The 18427-nt window shown below is 36.5% G+C and overlaps 1 protein-coding gene across 1 annotated transcript in view; it reads right to left on the minus strand.

Moving 5' to 3' along the window:
* cenpp (centromere protein P) overlaps positions 1-18427 on the minus strand; it is a 108375-nt gene that overhangs the window by 1667 nt on the left and 88281 nt on the right. The window contains exons 7-8 of the mRNA XM_088916623.1: positions 583-662; positions 7-98 (exon numbers count right to left, since the gene is read on the minus strand). Of these exons, the coding sequence (XP_088772749.1) occupies positions 7-98; positions 583-662 (172 nt within the window). The remainder of the gene's footprint in view (positions 1-6; positions 99-582; positions 663-18427) is intronic.

Here is an 18427-nt window from a genome sequence, read left to right on the forward strand (position 1 = left end):
CCTTACCTTGTTCTGGTATTTTGGTCAAAAGATTTATCTTGGGAGTAACAACTCCTTCTTCATTCACTTCAACAGTCCAAACAATATTTAACCTGCATCTGTTAAATAAGAGTCCTCAACAGGTCAGTTGAGGAAATAAACCTTTCCACTGATATTCAGGGCTGTCAAAATGTATTTTAAGCTATCCACACATACAAAGTACTTGGAATAATTTAGGAATTTCATTTCTGGAACTAAAACTAATTGATAAGAACATGATTCAATTCACCAAGGTTAATCCATATTAACTGTAGGATAGATTCTTGTATGGCATGCCTCTGGTAATTTAGCTCAAGGTTTTAATGCAGTACATTAAACCTTAGACTTGAGAAATGTTATAAACAGATGAAGTTCAGTACATGTTTTGTGCTAGTACAGCCAGGATCTGTAATTCAAAAATGATCTTGATAAACTAGAAGAATGGCCTTTGCCATCACACATTTAGAATAACACTGTAACGGGAAAAAAGCTGACTGAAAATAACACAAAAACTGGCATCGCACCTGCCTTTGGCAGAGTTTAAGAGAGAATGGCCATTCTTACCCTGGTAGTTTTGGATTCTCAATCGCCATTAGCTTGGATCTGCAGCCTTCAGGAAGACTGACCATACTGGGGTATTTATCCTGTCATTTAAAAGCAAGAAAATGCATTTACAAGTTTGTTTAGAAGAAAAAAGGTCCAACTGTTTTCTGTTTCAGGAATTAGTCAAAGGTTGTCTTTGTTTGAAAGCATCCTCCCAGTGTACGTGCGGTGTAAGACCATTTCCATGGTAAAGGAGTCTAGTCTGGCCTTGACTGTGTAACTGTGCTCTGGCAGGGGTGTCGAGGGCCAGAGTGCAAGAGAGTGATTTAAACTGCTGAAATGGTGCGCAAGAAAGGTGACTCTATCCGATTTTATAAACGGCAATATACCTGTAAACCACATCAGCGTATTAGTAAAATTATAAATAATACAATTACTAATTAGCAGGGATTATGGAGATTTGTGTGTCACTTCTGCAAAAGGATAACATAACTTCTAGTTCACATAATGGCAGAAGAAAATAATGCCAACATTAAAAGAGGAAGTCCTAGAAACACTAACAGGCTCTCTGTAAATTCTTTAGTTAAATGTCATTAGCATGAGCAAGCTTGCCTTGAATACTTCTGCATAAACGTTCTCCTAGTTTTATAAGAGAATATCCAAGTCCCCTGTAGAAAACGATTCCTGTATCAGAAAGCTACACAAACACAGCGTTCAAGACAGCGGTTATTCATGTTTATAATTGTGTCTGTTCTACTGATTATAAGGTTAACACAAGTCAAGCACCAGAGTTCGACCACATTTTTGTTAGATGAAATTCTGCTTTCCTACTTGGAAAAAGAAATGTTTATATATTTAAATGTTTTTACACTGAATTCCAGTTTAAGAGCGCCTATTTCTTACCCTTCCAAGTTTAGAAAACATAAATGAATGGGAACAGCTTCTGCAGAAATGCAGAATTATTTTAGAACTGCTCATAGGAAGAGCTCAAGAACAGTTTACAAAAACATGCTGTACACATCATAAGACCTACCATTTAACAATGATAATACAGACTAATTAATTGGTCTTAGGACAAGGGGTTATGGTGCAAATTAGATATACTTTATGCAGTTAGCATTGGGATAAAAAAGTGGTTCATCAGTGGAAGCTTGAAATCTTAACAAATCTTCACAAAATAGTTAAATCAGAAATTCTGTAAAGATTTAGTGAATACAGCTTGCCAGGAGGAATGTATCCATCCATTTTCTGACTGCTTCTTCCAATGCAGGGCTGTGGGAGAGTCAAATCTATCCCAACAGGTAGTGAGCGCAAGGCAGGGTACATGGGACGCCAGTCCATCACAGGACAGACACAAACACAGACAGGAAAACACTCACACCAGGGCCAGTATTCCTAGAAACCAGTTAACCTCCCGGTGTGTCTTTGGAGCGTGGGAGGAAACCCGTATGAACACAGGGAGAACATACAAACTCCACACAGATAGCAGGTCTGGAACTGAACCCAGGGCCCCAGTGCTGCGAGGCACCAATGCTGACCACTGTGCCGCCCCACCAGGAGGGATCCGGGGAAGGTTTCTATGTCAGGGTAAAGCTTGCATGTAGACACACACCAACACTATGTGCATTACTTAAAACCACACACAAAAGTACAGTAAGGTGTGATTCAAATGCTCAGTGATGTCATTTTATGTATAAACGTTACACTCCTTAATGAATTGGAGAAAAGGATCTCAGTGTCCTACAAATCCTTATAATCCTCTCTCCAAACTGCCTAGTCAGCAAGCAAGCTTGAAAAGGATGTAAAACCACAGTGTGTCAAAATCAAAATCAGAAGGATAAAAAAAGATGTTACACATAAAAGCCAAAAATGATGTTTAACAGCATCCAACAAGTTTGTCACTTTTTAAAAAACATTCGCTCATCAGGGCTTCCTTCATCTCCTTTTATCCACTTGTTGGTTTATCAGAGATTTATAATTTTCTTTCTTTTCTGCTGATTATTTCTTTGCAATGTGTTAGGGTCTGTGGGCAAATCAAGAATACTGGCGCCATGATGGTCACCCCAGGAACATGTAGTGTGGGGAGACACAGACTGCCAAATGTCTCCCAGAAGTTTAAAACTTCCATTCTGACTTCCTGGCCAAGAACCATAAATTAAACTTGTGGGAAGATTGTTGGTGGATTAGCTGGAATGCTCCAGAAAGCACTGAAACCAGTAACTAGGCAATATAAAATTAATTAAAATAATCCATCAGCCATGAGCTCCCATGTAAATTCTATCAGTGCTGGAGAGAACAATTCGGTCATCATTGCAAATGAATAACACTTAAGAGCTTTTGTTGTACACTACATCTACTAACCGTGCTCATTAACATAAACCATCAAATTAACAGGAGTAATGGGAGATGGAAAAGACATGAGGGCTGGATTATTTTTCGATTTTACAATAAATTCTACAAATGCTGAGACCAGAACTCCCTACAGAAATTGCAAAGAAATCATCTATCTCGCCTTCACCTTGCTGTCTGGTAATTTGTATCGCTGGGATTTTTCTGTGCCATTTCAAAATTGAGCTTTACTGATGTAAGGATTGATTATATCAATTCCTGCACTAGCTGCAAGGGCTGTTACATATCAGCAATCTTAACCTGACTACTAAGACTTTCATTCAACTTCTGTGTAAAATTACAGCCTTACTGGGAGAAAGCTTTTTGTATTTTGACAATCAGTCTGTAAGCACAAAAAGGTGTTATTGGTATGAATGGAAAAATACATGAACATATGATATCTGTATTTAACAGGGTTCGACTGAAGTGGATATTTTTTTTCAGAAAAGGACTGGGGGGTGGAAATACCAAATACCACTTCTGAAGTTCCTTCCCACCCCTCGTTTAACACCTTGATCAATTACATCTAACAATTACTGGACAACATCGTTTACATTTTTTGTTCACTAAACTAAAAAAAAAAGGCTGCTACAAATTCTGCTTACTTTACAGAAACACATCCAATGTGGTTTGCTGTGTAAAATGGAAGTTTGTTGCCCAGAACATTTTTTCCCCCTCAAAGGTTTTTGATCTCCATTTTATTTGCGGTTTCTGGAGTCTACCAAGTTCATTTTCTTTTAAAGTCTCATAAAAAACCCAGTCAAATAGAACTGATACTGTACCTAGCACTGCACACCTAACAGTGAGTACTTGTGACTGGAACGTTAACAGTGTCTGGAAACGCAGTTAATAGGCACTGAGGCCTGCGTAGCGCTTCTTTCAACCCAAAGCCTGACAACAAAGTGATGCTTTTAATCAGCTGCAAAAATTACAGAGCACACCTGAGACCAGTGAAAAAAAACACAACTTCAGTTTTCTTTTTTCTCATCAGTTTGTTTTTTTTTTTGCACAGCAACCCAGCCTAGAATCACAACCAGGGTCTTTCTGTCTTGACTCTGTATTCACATGGGGAAAATAAGGACATGGCAAGACTGCAGGAACTGGCGAGGGCTGCTGTCCCATCAGGAATTCAAAAGCACTTCAGCCAGTTGCAATCCCATTCTCCAGCAAATCCTGAACCATTCCTTGGGGAATCGCAGTTATGGTCTGCTAGTGATGTAACTCATTGTCTGGATCACAGAGTGATCACCTTTCCCGAGTGAATCATTCAATAAGAATCCCCATGTCTGAAGGCTTTTTTTGTTACAGTTTTTATCCTGAGGAGAGAGGATACTTGGGAGAACTGTAAAAGACAGCACTCTAGGTCTTTACAGGAGGTTTGTGTTAGAGTTCCCAAGTGGAGGAAATCCCTAAAGAACCCCTGACAGATTGATGGACCTTTTTATTTCATGAAACCACTGACCTTTAAGGTCTTTCTCCGTTCATGCTCACCTTGTTTCCTTTACGATACAGAAGAGCAACACAAGCTTTCTTAGTTCCAGATGTGATAAGGAAGCTTCCTGCTGAAAAATCTAAGATGACTAGGTTTTACTTTCCTCAGAATCAAAGGAAAATCCTCACTCACACAGGCTTGAAAACTCCTCCAGAATAAAGAACATCAGCCCTTTGATTTAACCGTTCAGAAAAATACAGCCCTTCAGGTCTAGGTTGTGGCAGAGTTCATTAGAACACCTGCTACCAGACCAAAATTATAGTCAGAGATTCCTAGTATTGAAGAAGGATCAAAAACAGCGCCAGGGTGTGTGACGCTATGCTAGCAGTTGAATCTCTCAGCCACTGTGTATTCAGGAATTGTTACAGGAGTGTACTTGGGCAACAAAGGTAAGGAGTTCAGCTACCATAGCAGGAGATGGTTGCAAGTTAAGGAATCCAAATACCACAGCAGGATTCAAAATGATTTCACTTTAGTGCACTGTTTCGAAGCCCATGTCTGTACACCTGTCATGTAACAGTGCTGCAGCCCCAAGCCTGCAGCTGTGGAGGAGAGCAGACACCTGCGTCTCATTGTTCTTACTGGTTTGCCAGCCAAGGACAATAAGCCACAGGTGTGCCAGCCCTCCTCTACAGCTGCAGCCCCTGGCAGCCACAGTCGGCCTTCGACTCTAATTGCACAGCCCTGCCTGAACCTACCAAACACAGGATATTCAGGTGCAGTTTGAAAGCATTTCTTTACACAATATCTGAAGGAATTCTTCAAGACCAGATGTACAGAAATGATGCTGAATGGAAAACCACTAACATTTGGTTTTACAAATCACACAGTTCATCTCCAAACCTGGCCAGAGCCTTTCTTTTCAAGCATTATTATTTCAGAAAACTACAATCTATTCATGGAAGATGAAGCATGTTCTAAGAAAGTATTAATCAATACTCTCAGGTGGCTTTATCCTTAGCAAATAATCAAGGTGACATATGCGTCAGAAATATCTGCTGTGTGGTTGTTTACAAAATAGTTTTTTTTTTTTACTTCTCATTTAAAGAAGTAGAGCAGCAGGTAGATCTGTAACTTGCCTGGAGTCATGCACAGGGAGTCAGTACCAAAGCTGGAAACGTCTTTGTACTTTCCTACTGACCTTTACACAATACTGCAGGTTTTTTTATTAAAGTTCCCTGTACATCATATGCAAAGCTGAAGGCTGTATTGTCTTTGTATAATGGATGTTCATATTAAGTCACTAAAGGCATTTTTTATTTCCATCACGTCATGGGACACACATACAGATGACTCTGCTCTTAATTTACCCTGCCATTCAGACTATTGCCATAAGCTGTTGTACCATTTTAAGTTAAAGCTGAGTTGTTTAAAATGAGTTTTTCAATGCTCATACCAGTGCAAGTTAACAATACTATTTTTCTATTTTTTGCCTAAGCCGCATAGAAGAAAACCAGATCTCACATTATCCAGTAGAAATAAATTTAGCACATTTTTCCACAGTCAATGTATTTCTTGGCAGAAGCAGGCTGTGGCTCGCAAGCCTATTTCCTAAATGAGATTCCACTGACAGAATGTACCTGACCCCGGTTCTCACTTCATAATGGAAGCATAAAGTCTGCTTCAGAATTAGTCTGTAAATCCACAGATTATACACTAAAAATAGAACTACACAGAACCAAATGTCTTTTCAACACCACTCAAAGGTAGAAATAACTTAAACCTTGCACGATGTGATATTTTGTTATTTTGCATTGTTAAAGCTTGTATGTGAAAGGATGTGCTAATTTCCCTTTGAAGGATAAGCAAACGCAAAAGCCCATAATGTAATGCTGAAGTTACATTCACCTAATACTTTAAAAACTTGTGCCTAATGACTGTAGTTTTCAACGAACAATCATCTTCCTTTCCCTGAATACGTGTGCCTTAGTTTCTGCTTTGTCCCAGCCTTTGGAATGGTGATCCTGTGTGGAAATGAAACATCACCTAGTCTCAGCTGTCCAAGTCAAATCTTGGATGGCAGCTTTCTGTCTCCCTAAAATCCTTTAAAATACTGAACAAAACTGTTCTTTCAGTAAACGTGGTAAATCTGATAGAGGTAAATGTGCCATCAGTAAAATAAAACAACCTGTGAAGCACTAATACATATATTTACTCTGATGTACTAAAAACCTAACAGCTTTTCCTGATATTTTGAAAAAAAAGTTTCTAAGGGAGAAGAAATTACGGCTACAAACTTCTATTGTCAAACTTTTCCGTTTTGAAAAAGCATTACAATGCTTCATTAATTTCAATGAGGAAACAAAAAAAAACATTCTCAGGCGAGAATGTCTTTAAAACCCTGACATCTGGAGTAATTTGCTTTTTTGGTAAAAGCTTATTAAAATAAACAAGAAGTATCACGTTGAGTTCTGGATCGGAATCTGATTTTCAAGCTACAAAGTGAGCCCAGCATAAGGTTACATCCAAAATGGAAAATTACTCTCATGAAGATGGTATTCCATTCAGTGCACTGTGATAAAGCATGAGCACGAAAAGAGGGGAAACCACTAGGTTTTGGATCAAAACAATGGAATAATATACACTTAAGCCATAAATCATGTATAAATATACCTAATGTGTAAATATATGAGGGTAAGTGGGTATGTAATGTGATTTATCCACCAGACATGCCACACAATTGTGGGATGAATGTTTTACTTTTCAGCTCTGTCTCCCTGAGCGTTCACACGGTTGTGTCATGGATTGACAAGGCTTTGGATGCCCTGGTAATAAGACGATGCTGGTTGGTTGCTGAGACATTCCTGCACTGCCACTTGAACCTTAATTCCGTCACCAAGCCAGCGCAATGAGAATCTGAGAGAGCTCCTCGATCGACTGCAGCAAGGCCCTCGCTGGGTATGGGAGCACTTGGCTGTCTGTTGCCTCCAAGATATAAAAAGATTACAAACGAGAGGTCACAGGGCTCACAATCAGTGTGCAATAAGAAACACCACTGATTCACACTGATGGGTGTTTTTTTGCACACTGCTTGTGCTGAGTTTTATCTAAGATGGGTTGTATTTAACCTTGTTGCCATTATTGTGTGTCTAAGTTGTTGCTTCCTTAATGCCTTTGAATTGGAGCACACAGTACATGCAAATAAGCATTATATTGCTCTTGTGTGTATGACAAATAAACTGAACTCTGAACTCTGCTTGCTAGTAGTTAATTGATCCAACAGTCTCATCCAGCTGTTTCTTCAAAGAGGCTTGGACGTCAGCCTTGAAAAATAGCTGATTCCAGAGTTTCCTTCTTCCTTGTGGTAGCAGCCATGTGGATGCGAAGGAAGCTCTCAGATGCAGGAATCTGACTGGTGACAGTGAGGCTTGGCAATCGGCTCACTTCGTTTTACAACAGGCGACACTGATAACCTTGAGGTGCTTGTGGATGCGCAAGGGGACAATCCTGCAGAATTACAATCTTCCCCACCACTGAACTCCATTTAAGGGATGATTCTCCAATTCATTTGACTGTGGCAACTGTGCATGCATATGTAAAGGTATTATACATGAACATATTGAAGGACCTTATACTGCATGTGTGTTATTGTTACCTCCCAATGGGAAGATAAGGCAGAACTGCAGTAATAGGACATGTTACCACTGCACGTAAAATTTCACTTTACCACTGACTAAAGGGTATCCATTAGAGATTTAGAGGACAGTACTTCCTCTTCTATTACTACTGCCAAAACATATAGCACCACCACTATAAAAGGTTCTGTAATATAAACTAAATAATTTCCCTAAAAATATTACAAACTCAACAGATGTTCGACTCCTCAATGTAAGAGTGCAAGTATTTGACCTGTGGAAAATTTAATTGTTCAACTTTAAAAAAACAACAACCATTGGCCAAGTACAATTCATGTTAAAAAGTCAAAATGACTTCGCTCTGACTTTTTTTCTGGGTGAGGGAGAAATGTTTTGTCCCAAGACTTAAACTGGAACCATGTGATGCTCAAGAAATCACAGCTTCAAACAAATAAAAATGACTGGTGAAATAAATCACATCACAGCTGCTGCTGTGAATGGTGCGCACGTATCATGTTCTAATAATATAATACTGAAACTAACACTATAATCAAGAAAGGCTTGTAATTTGTAACATACCTTATTTTGGAAATGTACTATTTATATTACAATGGGAGTATACACTATATTTGCCTACCAGTGCATTCATTATTCATAGAATACTTCATCCAAGATGTCTTTAGATGTATAAGCAAAATGAATAATAATGCACTGGGCCTACTAATTTAAAACTGCTATATACAATCAAATGTGTTTCCTGTTCCTTTATTTTATAAACATGTGTCTTCATTCAAAACGCTTGGCAAGAGAATAGATTTTTCCCATACATACAAAACTAATAATAGGGGAATTTACAAGTTCTTTGTCTTTTATGCAATTTTGAAAGCAATAAAAGAAGGTACAGTTTTCATTCAATGCTTTGACAGTGACCTGTTACTCGTTACTCGAAACTGAACAAAGGAAGTGAACAGAGCTTTATATATATATAGCTCACATGCCATTAAGAATTGACTTGGTGGCAGTTTTTGCTCAGTGACGTTTCATTAAACAAGTCAGAAGTAACATTGCCTCAGTTTTGATATTCTTATTAATGAAGGATTAAAGCTGAGTGGGTACTTTGACGTAATGGACACTCTTGTCATGCTACTGCAGAGTTATAGGCTCATAAATATGTGAACGGTTGAAATAATACTCTGAGGTGTCATAATATCTTGATGTCTGGAAACATTTTTTTTATGAGCACATATTTAAGCCTGGGCAAAAGATGAGGAGAAAACCGAAAATACACAAGAATCCCTCAAATCCAAACAGACATAATAAATAAAATCACATATTTGTACAACATACAAGACAATGATATCATAGATTTGAACTGCAATGTAATCCTATCCGTTCCCTTGACTAAACCATGCAGATTATTAGAGTGGCACTGGTAATTCATTAAAAAAAACACTACACTAAAACTAAAGGATAGGATACAGAAAGGGTGTTTTGCTCTTCATGGAATGATGAAAAAAGACTTCAATTCTACATTGATCTTAGATGTTTCTGATTTAGTTTGAAAGAAAGCCTGAAATGTATTCAATTTACATGTTGTATTGTGATAGCTTCATTCAGTGCAAGGGCCTCTTTCAAACAAACATTATACTAAGACTTAAAAGTACAGGATTAAAAAATGCACGTCACTCCCTAAGATACAAAACTTAAAACTATCTTGTTTTGGTTTATTTTTCTAGCAATTTATGCTTTCAAAAGCCATGTATTTATGATTTGAAGGCGAAATTTAATCCCATTATACCACATTTTTGTTGTGGTCAAACTATTTTCCTCTTGATCTGCACAGCAGTCTTTGCTGTAAGATGGTTTTCATCTTCACTGGCTCACTTCTAAATTCTATGTGACACTTAATAAGGCTCATAACTGACATAAACTAATTGTGAAATTTGTGAAAAAAACAACAATGCTGCAATAAACTGTTAATTTAAAAAAGGCATAACCAATTTAGTCTGTTTACTGTATGCTCATTAATCTTTAGGAAACATCTGTGTAGTGTTAACTATGCTTTATATTCTGAGACTTCTGATACAAATTCCTTATTATTTCTGTGCACAATACATAATTTGTTGCATAACGTCTCTCAGGTTTTCAATAAATGTTTAAAATGTTTACCACATCTTGTAGTTGGTAACAGTCTCACTGATTAAAAGATATCTTACATATCTAAGGTCCACCAGAAAGCAACAGGCCAAGCGACAGCACTTTTATTTTTTTCTAGCACAGAGTACTTTTTCTCAGTTAACAGACACCATATAGCTGTTAAAGTACACAGAAAATAAAGCATGAAATGTTACCAAATAGTGAAGAGTTAGATATTTGTTAAATTAATATATAAATTTACAGTGAAGCCTAAGGTATATCCAAAGTAATTTAGGACAAAAATAAGGTTTGGGATTTTTTAGATTAAACTATAATCTGTGTGTCTGCAGTAAATGCCAGATACTGTACCTGACCATTATTTACCACTATACTTCAAATGTCTAGGACATGAACAATAGGTCTCTGCATGACACAGCTTTCCTTTAAAGTGGTTATCAAGGTAGCAGACTATGTAGTTTGAGTTAAAGAACTATTTATCATTTTGTTCTAACTGCTGCTTTTTGTCTTCTGTGAGAGTTTACAATGTTGGGGGCATTGTCAAAGGCCTCAGCTGCACACATTTTTTTCTTTCAGTGTGAAATATTCTTATTTCAAACCACAAACTGGTTTAACACAGATTATCTTATTTGATGGACATCCAGCATTTTATTAGTGCCTTTTGAATGAGGCCAGAAGAATCATAGCCAAGGTCAGTGGTAATCTATTAAGCAAAATGAGATCAAATGGCATAATTTTACTTGCTGGTGAATAGGTATTCCTTACCCTTTATGGATTTAAACTGGTTTGACAAAAATAACTTTGACATATGTTTTAACAGGTTACAGGTATGCAAGACTCCCTACAGTTTTGAATAATAGTATTCACTCACCTCAATGTTACATAACCAACCAAGAAGGATATGGAAAGAAAACAGAATGACTGCTCATATTATTTTAGCCAGGGTGAGTGCTTGAAACCTGTCAGATATATATAAATACTGTGATATGATGTTTTGCTTGCAGGAAAATTACCCGAAGCAAGGATCTACCTGACTTTTTATTTATAATTAATAGTTCAGTAGATACTATATTCATGTACAGATATTTCCCCCCTGAGGATGAATAAAGTACTTTGAATTGAATTAAATTGAACTGAATATTCAATATGGGCAATAAAGTTTGAATGACTTCTCATTTTTTCTATATATCCATACATACTATGTTTGTATTGGAACTATTGATATATTAGGACTTATTTGCTGACACAAAATACTACAAACCAAAGAGGTAAAATATATGGCTGGAAACATACCAAGGAAAGATCTGAACATATAACCTGCGTGATCATGCATGCTACATGCATATACAGCATAATCAGTATGGTATTCTATGTACAGTACAATTTCAACTTTCTAAAAACAGGGGAACAGCAATCTTCTGTTAATGAAATCTAGACAGTTGCCTCTCTTTTGAGTATAAACAATAACTTCTTTGGAAGAACGCACACTGCATGCCACGAAGCAGTTGTTCACGGGAACCTATCAGTGAAAGAAAAAATACACTAAATATTTTGTCTTTTCAAATCTGTTACTCTCAGTAACACAACAGAACACCGATCAGTCTTCACATTTAAAATCACCGTTATGATAGTGGTATGAGTGTGCTGGGAAATAAATACATTCTGATTGGCAAGAATTCTAAATTGTGTCTTTCTGTATAAGCCTCACATTTTACAAATATATATAAAAGAAAAAAAAACAGATCAAAAGAGTCTTAATTTTAAAAAGTCATATTTTTACAAGAGAAACTGATCCATAGTTTTTATATGCCTGGGCTAGCTATCCCTTTGACTGTGACTTCATTCTAAGACCAGACAGACCACTTGACAATATCTTCATTTGACAAGAGGGACTTTTTATGCGTGCAGTTCTTATAATGAAAAATGAAAAGGTTGCCAAGACCTCTCCTGCCTACAGTTTCATGGCATTGTTCAAGGCTCACCTCAAAGCTGCACATTTCAGCTGTTTTCTTCAAAACAGAGAACAGCTGCTGAAGTCAACAAAGATCACCTCCACTTTTAACATTGTCACACATTAAGTTAGCATTATTTTTATAGATCATTATTTTTTAATCCATTGCAGCAACAGATGCAAGGATATCCCATAAAAATCTATCTTAAAGAACTCAGGCCAGCTGTGCAGCTTCCAAAGCAGACTTAATTTATAAAAAGGTTTAACAACACACCAGCTCATCATACACCTGATTAAAGGCTACATTCATCACAGAAATCAATTCTATAGTAATTTACTGGCTAGATTGTGTATTTAAGCAAGAGCAATTAAGCCTTTAACTATTGGCCATTGTCATAGACAATACACAAAGATATACAGATTGACAAACTGTTTACCTCTTTGCTCTACCAATACAATGAACTAGTTTTTCAATAATTTTAATTACTAATATTTTGCATGCCAGCATGTCTTATATTTAGGTCTAAAGCAACAAGCAGCTGTGAATTCCAGGTTAATGAGTCATGTGAGCCAAAGTCAAAGCCCTTTACTAGATAAGTGATCAAAGTCTGTATTGTGCCTAAGGCAAGTCATTGCACACTGTATAGGAAGAGAACAATGATTTTAGTTACACCTATTCATTATAATCACCAGTCTGGAATTCCGTAATGCTGATTTTAATTACTTGCTTTGATTATATTGAGCTGTTTTGCTTAAAACTACTGAGGGTATTATTTCTAAAATCTCCTCTTAGGCAACAGCGTCAAGTCACCTTTTCTCAAAAGATAAATCGTTTTATTGCCTTGGTAAACATTCTCAGTCGTAGCTTAAACCAGCATGTGCTTGTTTATTTCGTATTTTGTTTTGATGACAATGTCTTCTGAATAACCCATTCAGAAACATTCCAGATTATCTGGGGCTGGGTTCCAGAGTCTTCATTCAAAGAATGGCCAGGAATCAGGTGCAGAAATAACTTTTAATAAGGTGACATGATGGCATCTAAGAGCAAATTGTGAGCTAAAGGAGGATACTGAAATGGATCAATGCAAAGGTCAACATTGCACCACTTTTCATGTCCAGATATGCTGCTGTCTAAATAAAATATTTAAAGATGAGACAGGAAAAAGAAAAATATTTATTTTGCGCTAATGGCATTCTTCGTGACTTGTAATTAACCTCCTGCATGACTGGACAACAGAATTCTCGTTTTAATACTCAGCAGCAGTCAACAATATATTGCTCAAAATTAGTAAATTATCAAAATTAAAACGACATATTCACAATAATCCACACCGTGCAGCAGAGATAATCCAAAGAAATTCCGCTGAAATTGTTTTTTTTTCTCATTTTCACTACTGTGTAACAAAAAATCATTTTCTTTTCATTCCCGCATGTTATCAGAGTAGATACTCAACATTTAAAAATTCAAACTGCTGCTTTCGTACTGTATATAAACACCCCAATATAAAAGAAGAGAGGTGACTTCTGTTAACATTACTCTTAGAAACAGGTTGAAGAATGTTTTTAGAAAATCACATACTTAGCCCTCATTGTTTAAAGCATTTCCATGAGGCACACTACGTTATTTTACAATCACGGGGGCGAAACATGAACAGTGAGGAGTTAAAGATCATGACTGGAACACGAAAGAGGAACAAGTTCAGACATACAGCCTGTGCACAAAGTCTGTCTAGAGTTTTGAAATCTGGCACTCACATTGTTCTTAATACACAAGCCTTACTTTACCAAAGACCTCGTTTCTTAAAGAGACTGAAATTTAATGTAAAGGGAGCCATTAACTCAGAAATTTTAAGTTTCCTATTGCAATATATCACAGTTTTTTTCATACAACAATATGTATGAAACGATTTTGAAGAATCAACTGATTATTATTAGTATTTTTTGCTGAATCCAGCAAATGTTTTTACACATTAAAAATATATCCAATGAGATTTGAACTTACAATCTTAGTGTCAAATATTATTATTAGTAATATCAGAAGTTTGAGTTTCATGTTATGTTATGGTAGTTTCAGATTTACAATTTGTATTATATCAGATGCTGAAATCAGCAAATTCTTCTGGAAATACTATCTCCTACAAAGACACAACTGTTGGGTGTATTCCAAAATAATGTCATTAACAGCATTTTATAAGTAATCCTGCTGCGTTTTGCTTCCTTCAGGCAACATGCGTTTTCAATTAATTAAGTTTCATCAGTCCAACTGAGGCCACATTTACAGAGCTTAAATGCCATAAAAGGAGAAATTTATATCCTATATTTTTTATAACTTCATTCCTTCACTGGTTGAAAACCTTATTAGTGGTACTTTGCTTAACTCTTTTATTTTGCTTGTGCATTCACTGCTATTCACTGCTAAATAACACTGTTATTTGACATGTAAAATACAATAGAGTGGCAAACACCAGTCAAAACATTTTCTGAAAAGACTTGTCTTCAGGAAGTATACAGGGGAAGATAATTATTGTTGCACAATGTCTGAACATATATATATATTGTACTTGGTGCTACAATACGTGTCCAGGCATATGCATTGTCAAAATATTTCCTTTTGTTTGCTTTGACAGTTTTTTCAGAAACTTCATTTGCAGAATCAACCTAAGCAAACAAAAGAAAAAAATACATGGTCTAGCAGAACAACTCTGTATAAGAGCTATGAAAAGAAATGACAGGATAATGTAGCATATATAATGTAGGTCTTTAACCATAACACTGACATTTATTCCTCTATACACATTTCTGAATTGAAGACTATGTCTCTCTTCCTGATAACTGTTTATGAAAGCCCTCATGTTATTTCCTGTGCATGAATAAGACGCGCAGCAGAAAGAGAAATTGTTCCCTGCTGCCTTTGTATTTCAAAAGACTGCTGCTTGTCAAGGCACATCTTATATTTTTAACCATAAAGCCTGATTCTATTAATTGACAATAACTGCCTTTGCAGACACCACACTATCTCAGCCCATTTTCAGCACAATGAAGAACACTCAAACCTTTAATCAAAAGATGAAAGCAGAATAACAGTTCCTGCTTGCAAATCTTTCGAAATTCTGTCATGGGTTTTTCCCTGTCACAGAGCAATCAGATGTACTGTAAACCACATGTGTTGAGGTCTTCTGGTGATCAATTTGCAATGAAGAAAATTTTTTGGACCCTTCCTGATCTGTCTGAATACCTCTGGAATACAGCTGTGAGAAAATGAAACATCTGTCAGGATAATTTAGACGTCATAAGGTCAAAAATATGTCTACATGATTACCTTGTTCAGATATCCTAGCAAATTTCTCCTTCAGAATATAAGACCCATGGAAATTGTACAAGTTTGGGTGAATGCTATCAGTTGCACTATGCTTGTTCTTATTAGTTACCTGTTCATCTCTTCATGGCTTTTAATGAGTAATCCTTACAACTCAAGTTTTACAGTATTAAGTAGAAGATGATGATTATAATAGAGAACTACACTCTTTGGCTACAAGGCCTCGTACAGAAACAGATGCCCATCAATGCATTTAACTGCTTTCAAAGACAAGCACAATAAGCGTATGATCAGTACTTTACTGCTCCTTTCTATGACAGTCCTGTAAGATGTGATATTAACAGCTGTACAGTGAACACTAGAATCCACACTTGTGGTCTTAGATGTGTCTGGAAGATATAAAAAGTGTCTAGGAATGCCTACCGATGACAATGATTAAGTAGCCTGAGAATGAATTTACAACAGTCCTGCCCTCAATATGTCAACAGTCTGTTAATGACTGTTTTTCGATTGTGGAGAAAAGCAGGTGCATTACAGGCAAAGAAAATGGAAAGCTAAAAATTATACACATTACTTAAATCTCACAATGCAACATTTCTTTCAATAACCAATATAGCTCTCAGTTTTAACCTAATACATGTGAAAGCTATCTGGTAAAAACTAGGCATTATCTAAACTAAAAACACAGACTTCATGAATAAATGTATTACTTGAACTAATTTTTCCAAAAGGTTAGGCACACTTAGATTCAGTACTTAGCTTGGAAAAAAACAAAAGAGTTGTTAAGTTTATAAACACAAACTGGGTGGTATTTTAATGAAACCTGGATGTCAGTCAAAAAGACTGTTTGCGTACTATACATAAAAAAGCAGAGAAATGCTGACAAGGCAGGGAGGACGTCAATTCTGAAACTCAATAAATTTGAACTGTTTACTTCTGTTGATACTCCCAGTTACTAACAACAGTTTTGTCATAAAATGTGCTTAAAATGTCCATCAAAGCCAAAACTATGAGGAAGGAAGCGTGGAAAGAAATGTTAACAGATTTTTAAAGAGTACAATACTGATTATTAGAAAAAGTTTATTTTTCTTCCTTTTTATTTCTGCTGGACAGTCATAAGCCAAATTGATCTGCATATAATAGAAGAATATGGGGACACAATTCCAACTAAAAAGGAAGTGTATTCAGACCCATGAACAGAAGGATCTATTTTTTATACTTTTATTTCATCTAGGAAAGTGAACGGAGATAGACTGCTCGATTACAATGACGACCAGGTGATACATTCATGAATCAGGGCATTCACTGGTGTAGTCTGTATCTTGGTCAAGAGTTTAACAGCAGCCTCTCACCTAGATAGAGCCCTAACTACTACTTTTAAAGTGTGGCGAGTATCTGGATACTCACGTTGTTGAAGCTGATTACCGAGGAATGTTCAAGACAGGCCTGGATAAGATCCTCTGAACATTTAATTACTCAAATACACAGGCAGGATGAGTCAGAATGACCTTCAGTCATCTATGACCTTCTTATGATCCTATGAGCAATTTCCAGCTGAAGATTCTTTTTAAATCAAATGTGAATCGATTCACTAAGTGTCACTCTGATACCCTCGACACTTTAAAAGTAGTGGCTAGAGGCGTAGTAGTGGCTCCAGACCAAGGGGACCATGGGCTCATATCCCAGGTGAGAGGATGCTACAGTACTGAATTTGTATTCAAACACAAGTGACAAACAGTTTCTTCAGAAAATAATGAGTGTTATAGCGAAATTTTAAAAAAATAAAAGTCTTAATAAAGTGAGATGCATTACATTCTGATAAACTGACTGTGGTGTGCTTTAAACATTGTATTTAAATTTAGTTAAAGTACACCATCTAATATGGTATTGTCATTCCAGAAAACCCATATCTAATAACCACGTTTACAGTGTGCAGGAACAGGAGCCCATGTAACACAGTGAGGACTGTGATAGCCCAGTACCTATGTACTGATGTAAACAGATTAAAATTCTGTTCTCATGATTGAGCAGCCTTGAAAAACAGAAAGAGTACTTAATGGGATACATACAGTAAACTGTTTCCATATTTCCAACATTACCAAACAGTAAATTCTCCCGAGAATGTATGAGTGTGGCAAGTTGCTGGAACAAAAATAAAAAAAATAATAACCCAGAAACAATTTGAAGTAAAAACTCTGAAGGCTTAAATTAATAGCATGAACACGTTTCAGTTCATTGAAACGCAAAGACTGCATGAGATGATCTAAGACTTCAAAAAGAAAGAAATGAAAAGCTGTCTAATAATAATTACAGAAATAATTTTCCACACTAGTATAACTAATCTAAAACTGCAATTTTGCCAGCATGTGGAAATTTAAAAAATATGGTACTGAGTACATAAATGTGGCACTGAGACAGACTTCTCCACTCTACCATAAGCGGTTAGTTCCATGTTAAAAAGTAAAAAATAGACAAAACTCAATGTTCTGACTGTGGAGATTTCTTCAAGTGAGGGAAGAAGACTGCAAAGCTGATTTTTCTTCCTCTTCTTTTCTACTTATCAGCGTGGACATCACCTCTCAGCTCACATGCAGACTCAGCTCCCTTCTCTGACCTGTTCTTCCTCGTGCCTAACACCTGGCCGAACAGTAGTCTAAAGAAAATCACAAAGGCTGAAAAGGGTGTTCGACCCATACTGCTCATTTGATAGCTTAGTAGTTAAGTGAATTTAAAATTTTATCCATCCATCTGTTAAAACACCCCCATGTTCTTTTATAAGAACATAAGTGTAAGAACACATTTCTGTTGGGAGAGCAGAAATGTTTCTCATCTGGAAATGTTAGTCTTACTCATACAATAGTCTTCTGCAGGGCTGAATGATTTGAGAAAGGGAAATCTCTTGTTTGTGTGGTCGATCTCACACACACACAAGCCAGTAATACAAGCCAGTTTTAAACCATCTTCAAAATTTGAAAAGAATTACTCTGTGG

This window comes from Atractosteus spatula, chromosome 5 (assembly GCF_055471065.1).
Source record: "Atractosteus spatula isolate fAtrSpa1 chromosome 5, fAtrSpa1.hap1, whole genome shotgun sequence".
Taxonomy (NCBI): Eukaryota; Metazoa; Chordata; class Actinopteri; order Semionotiformes; family Lepisosteidae; genus Atractosteus; species Atractosteus spatula.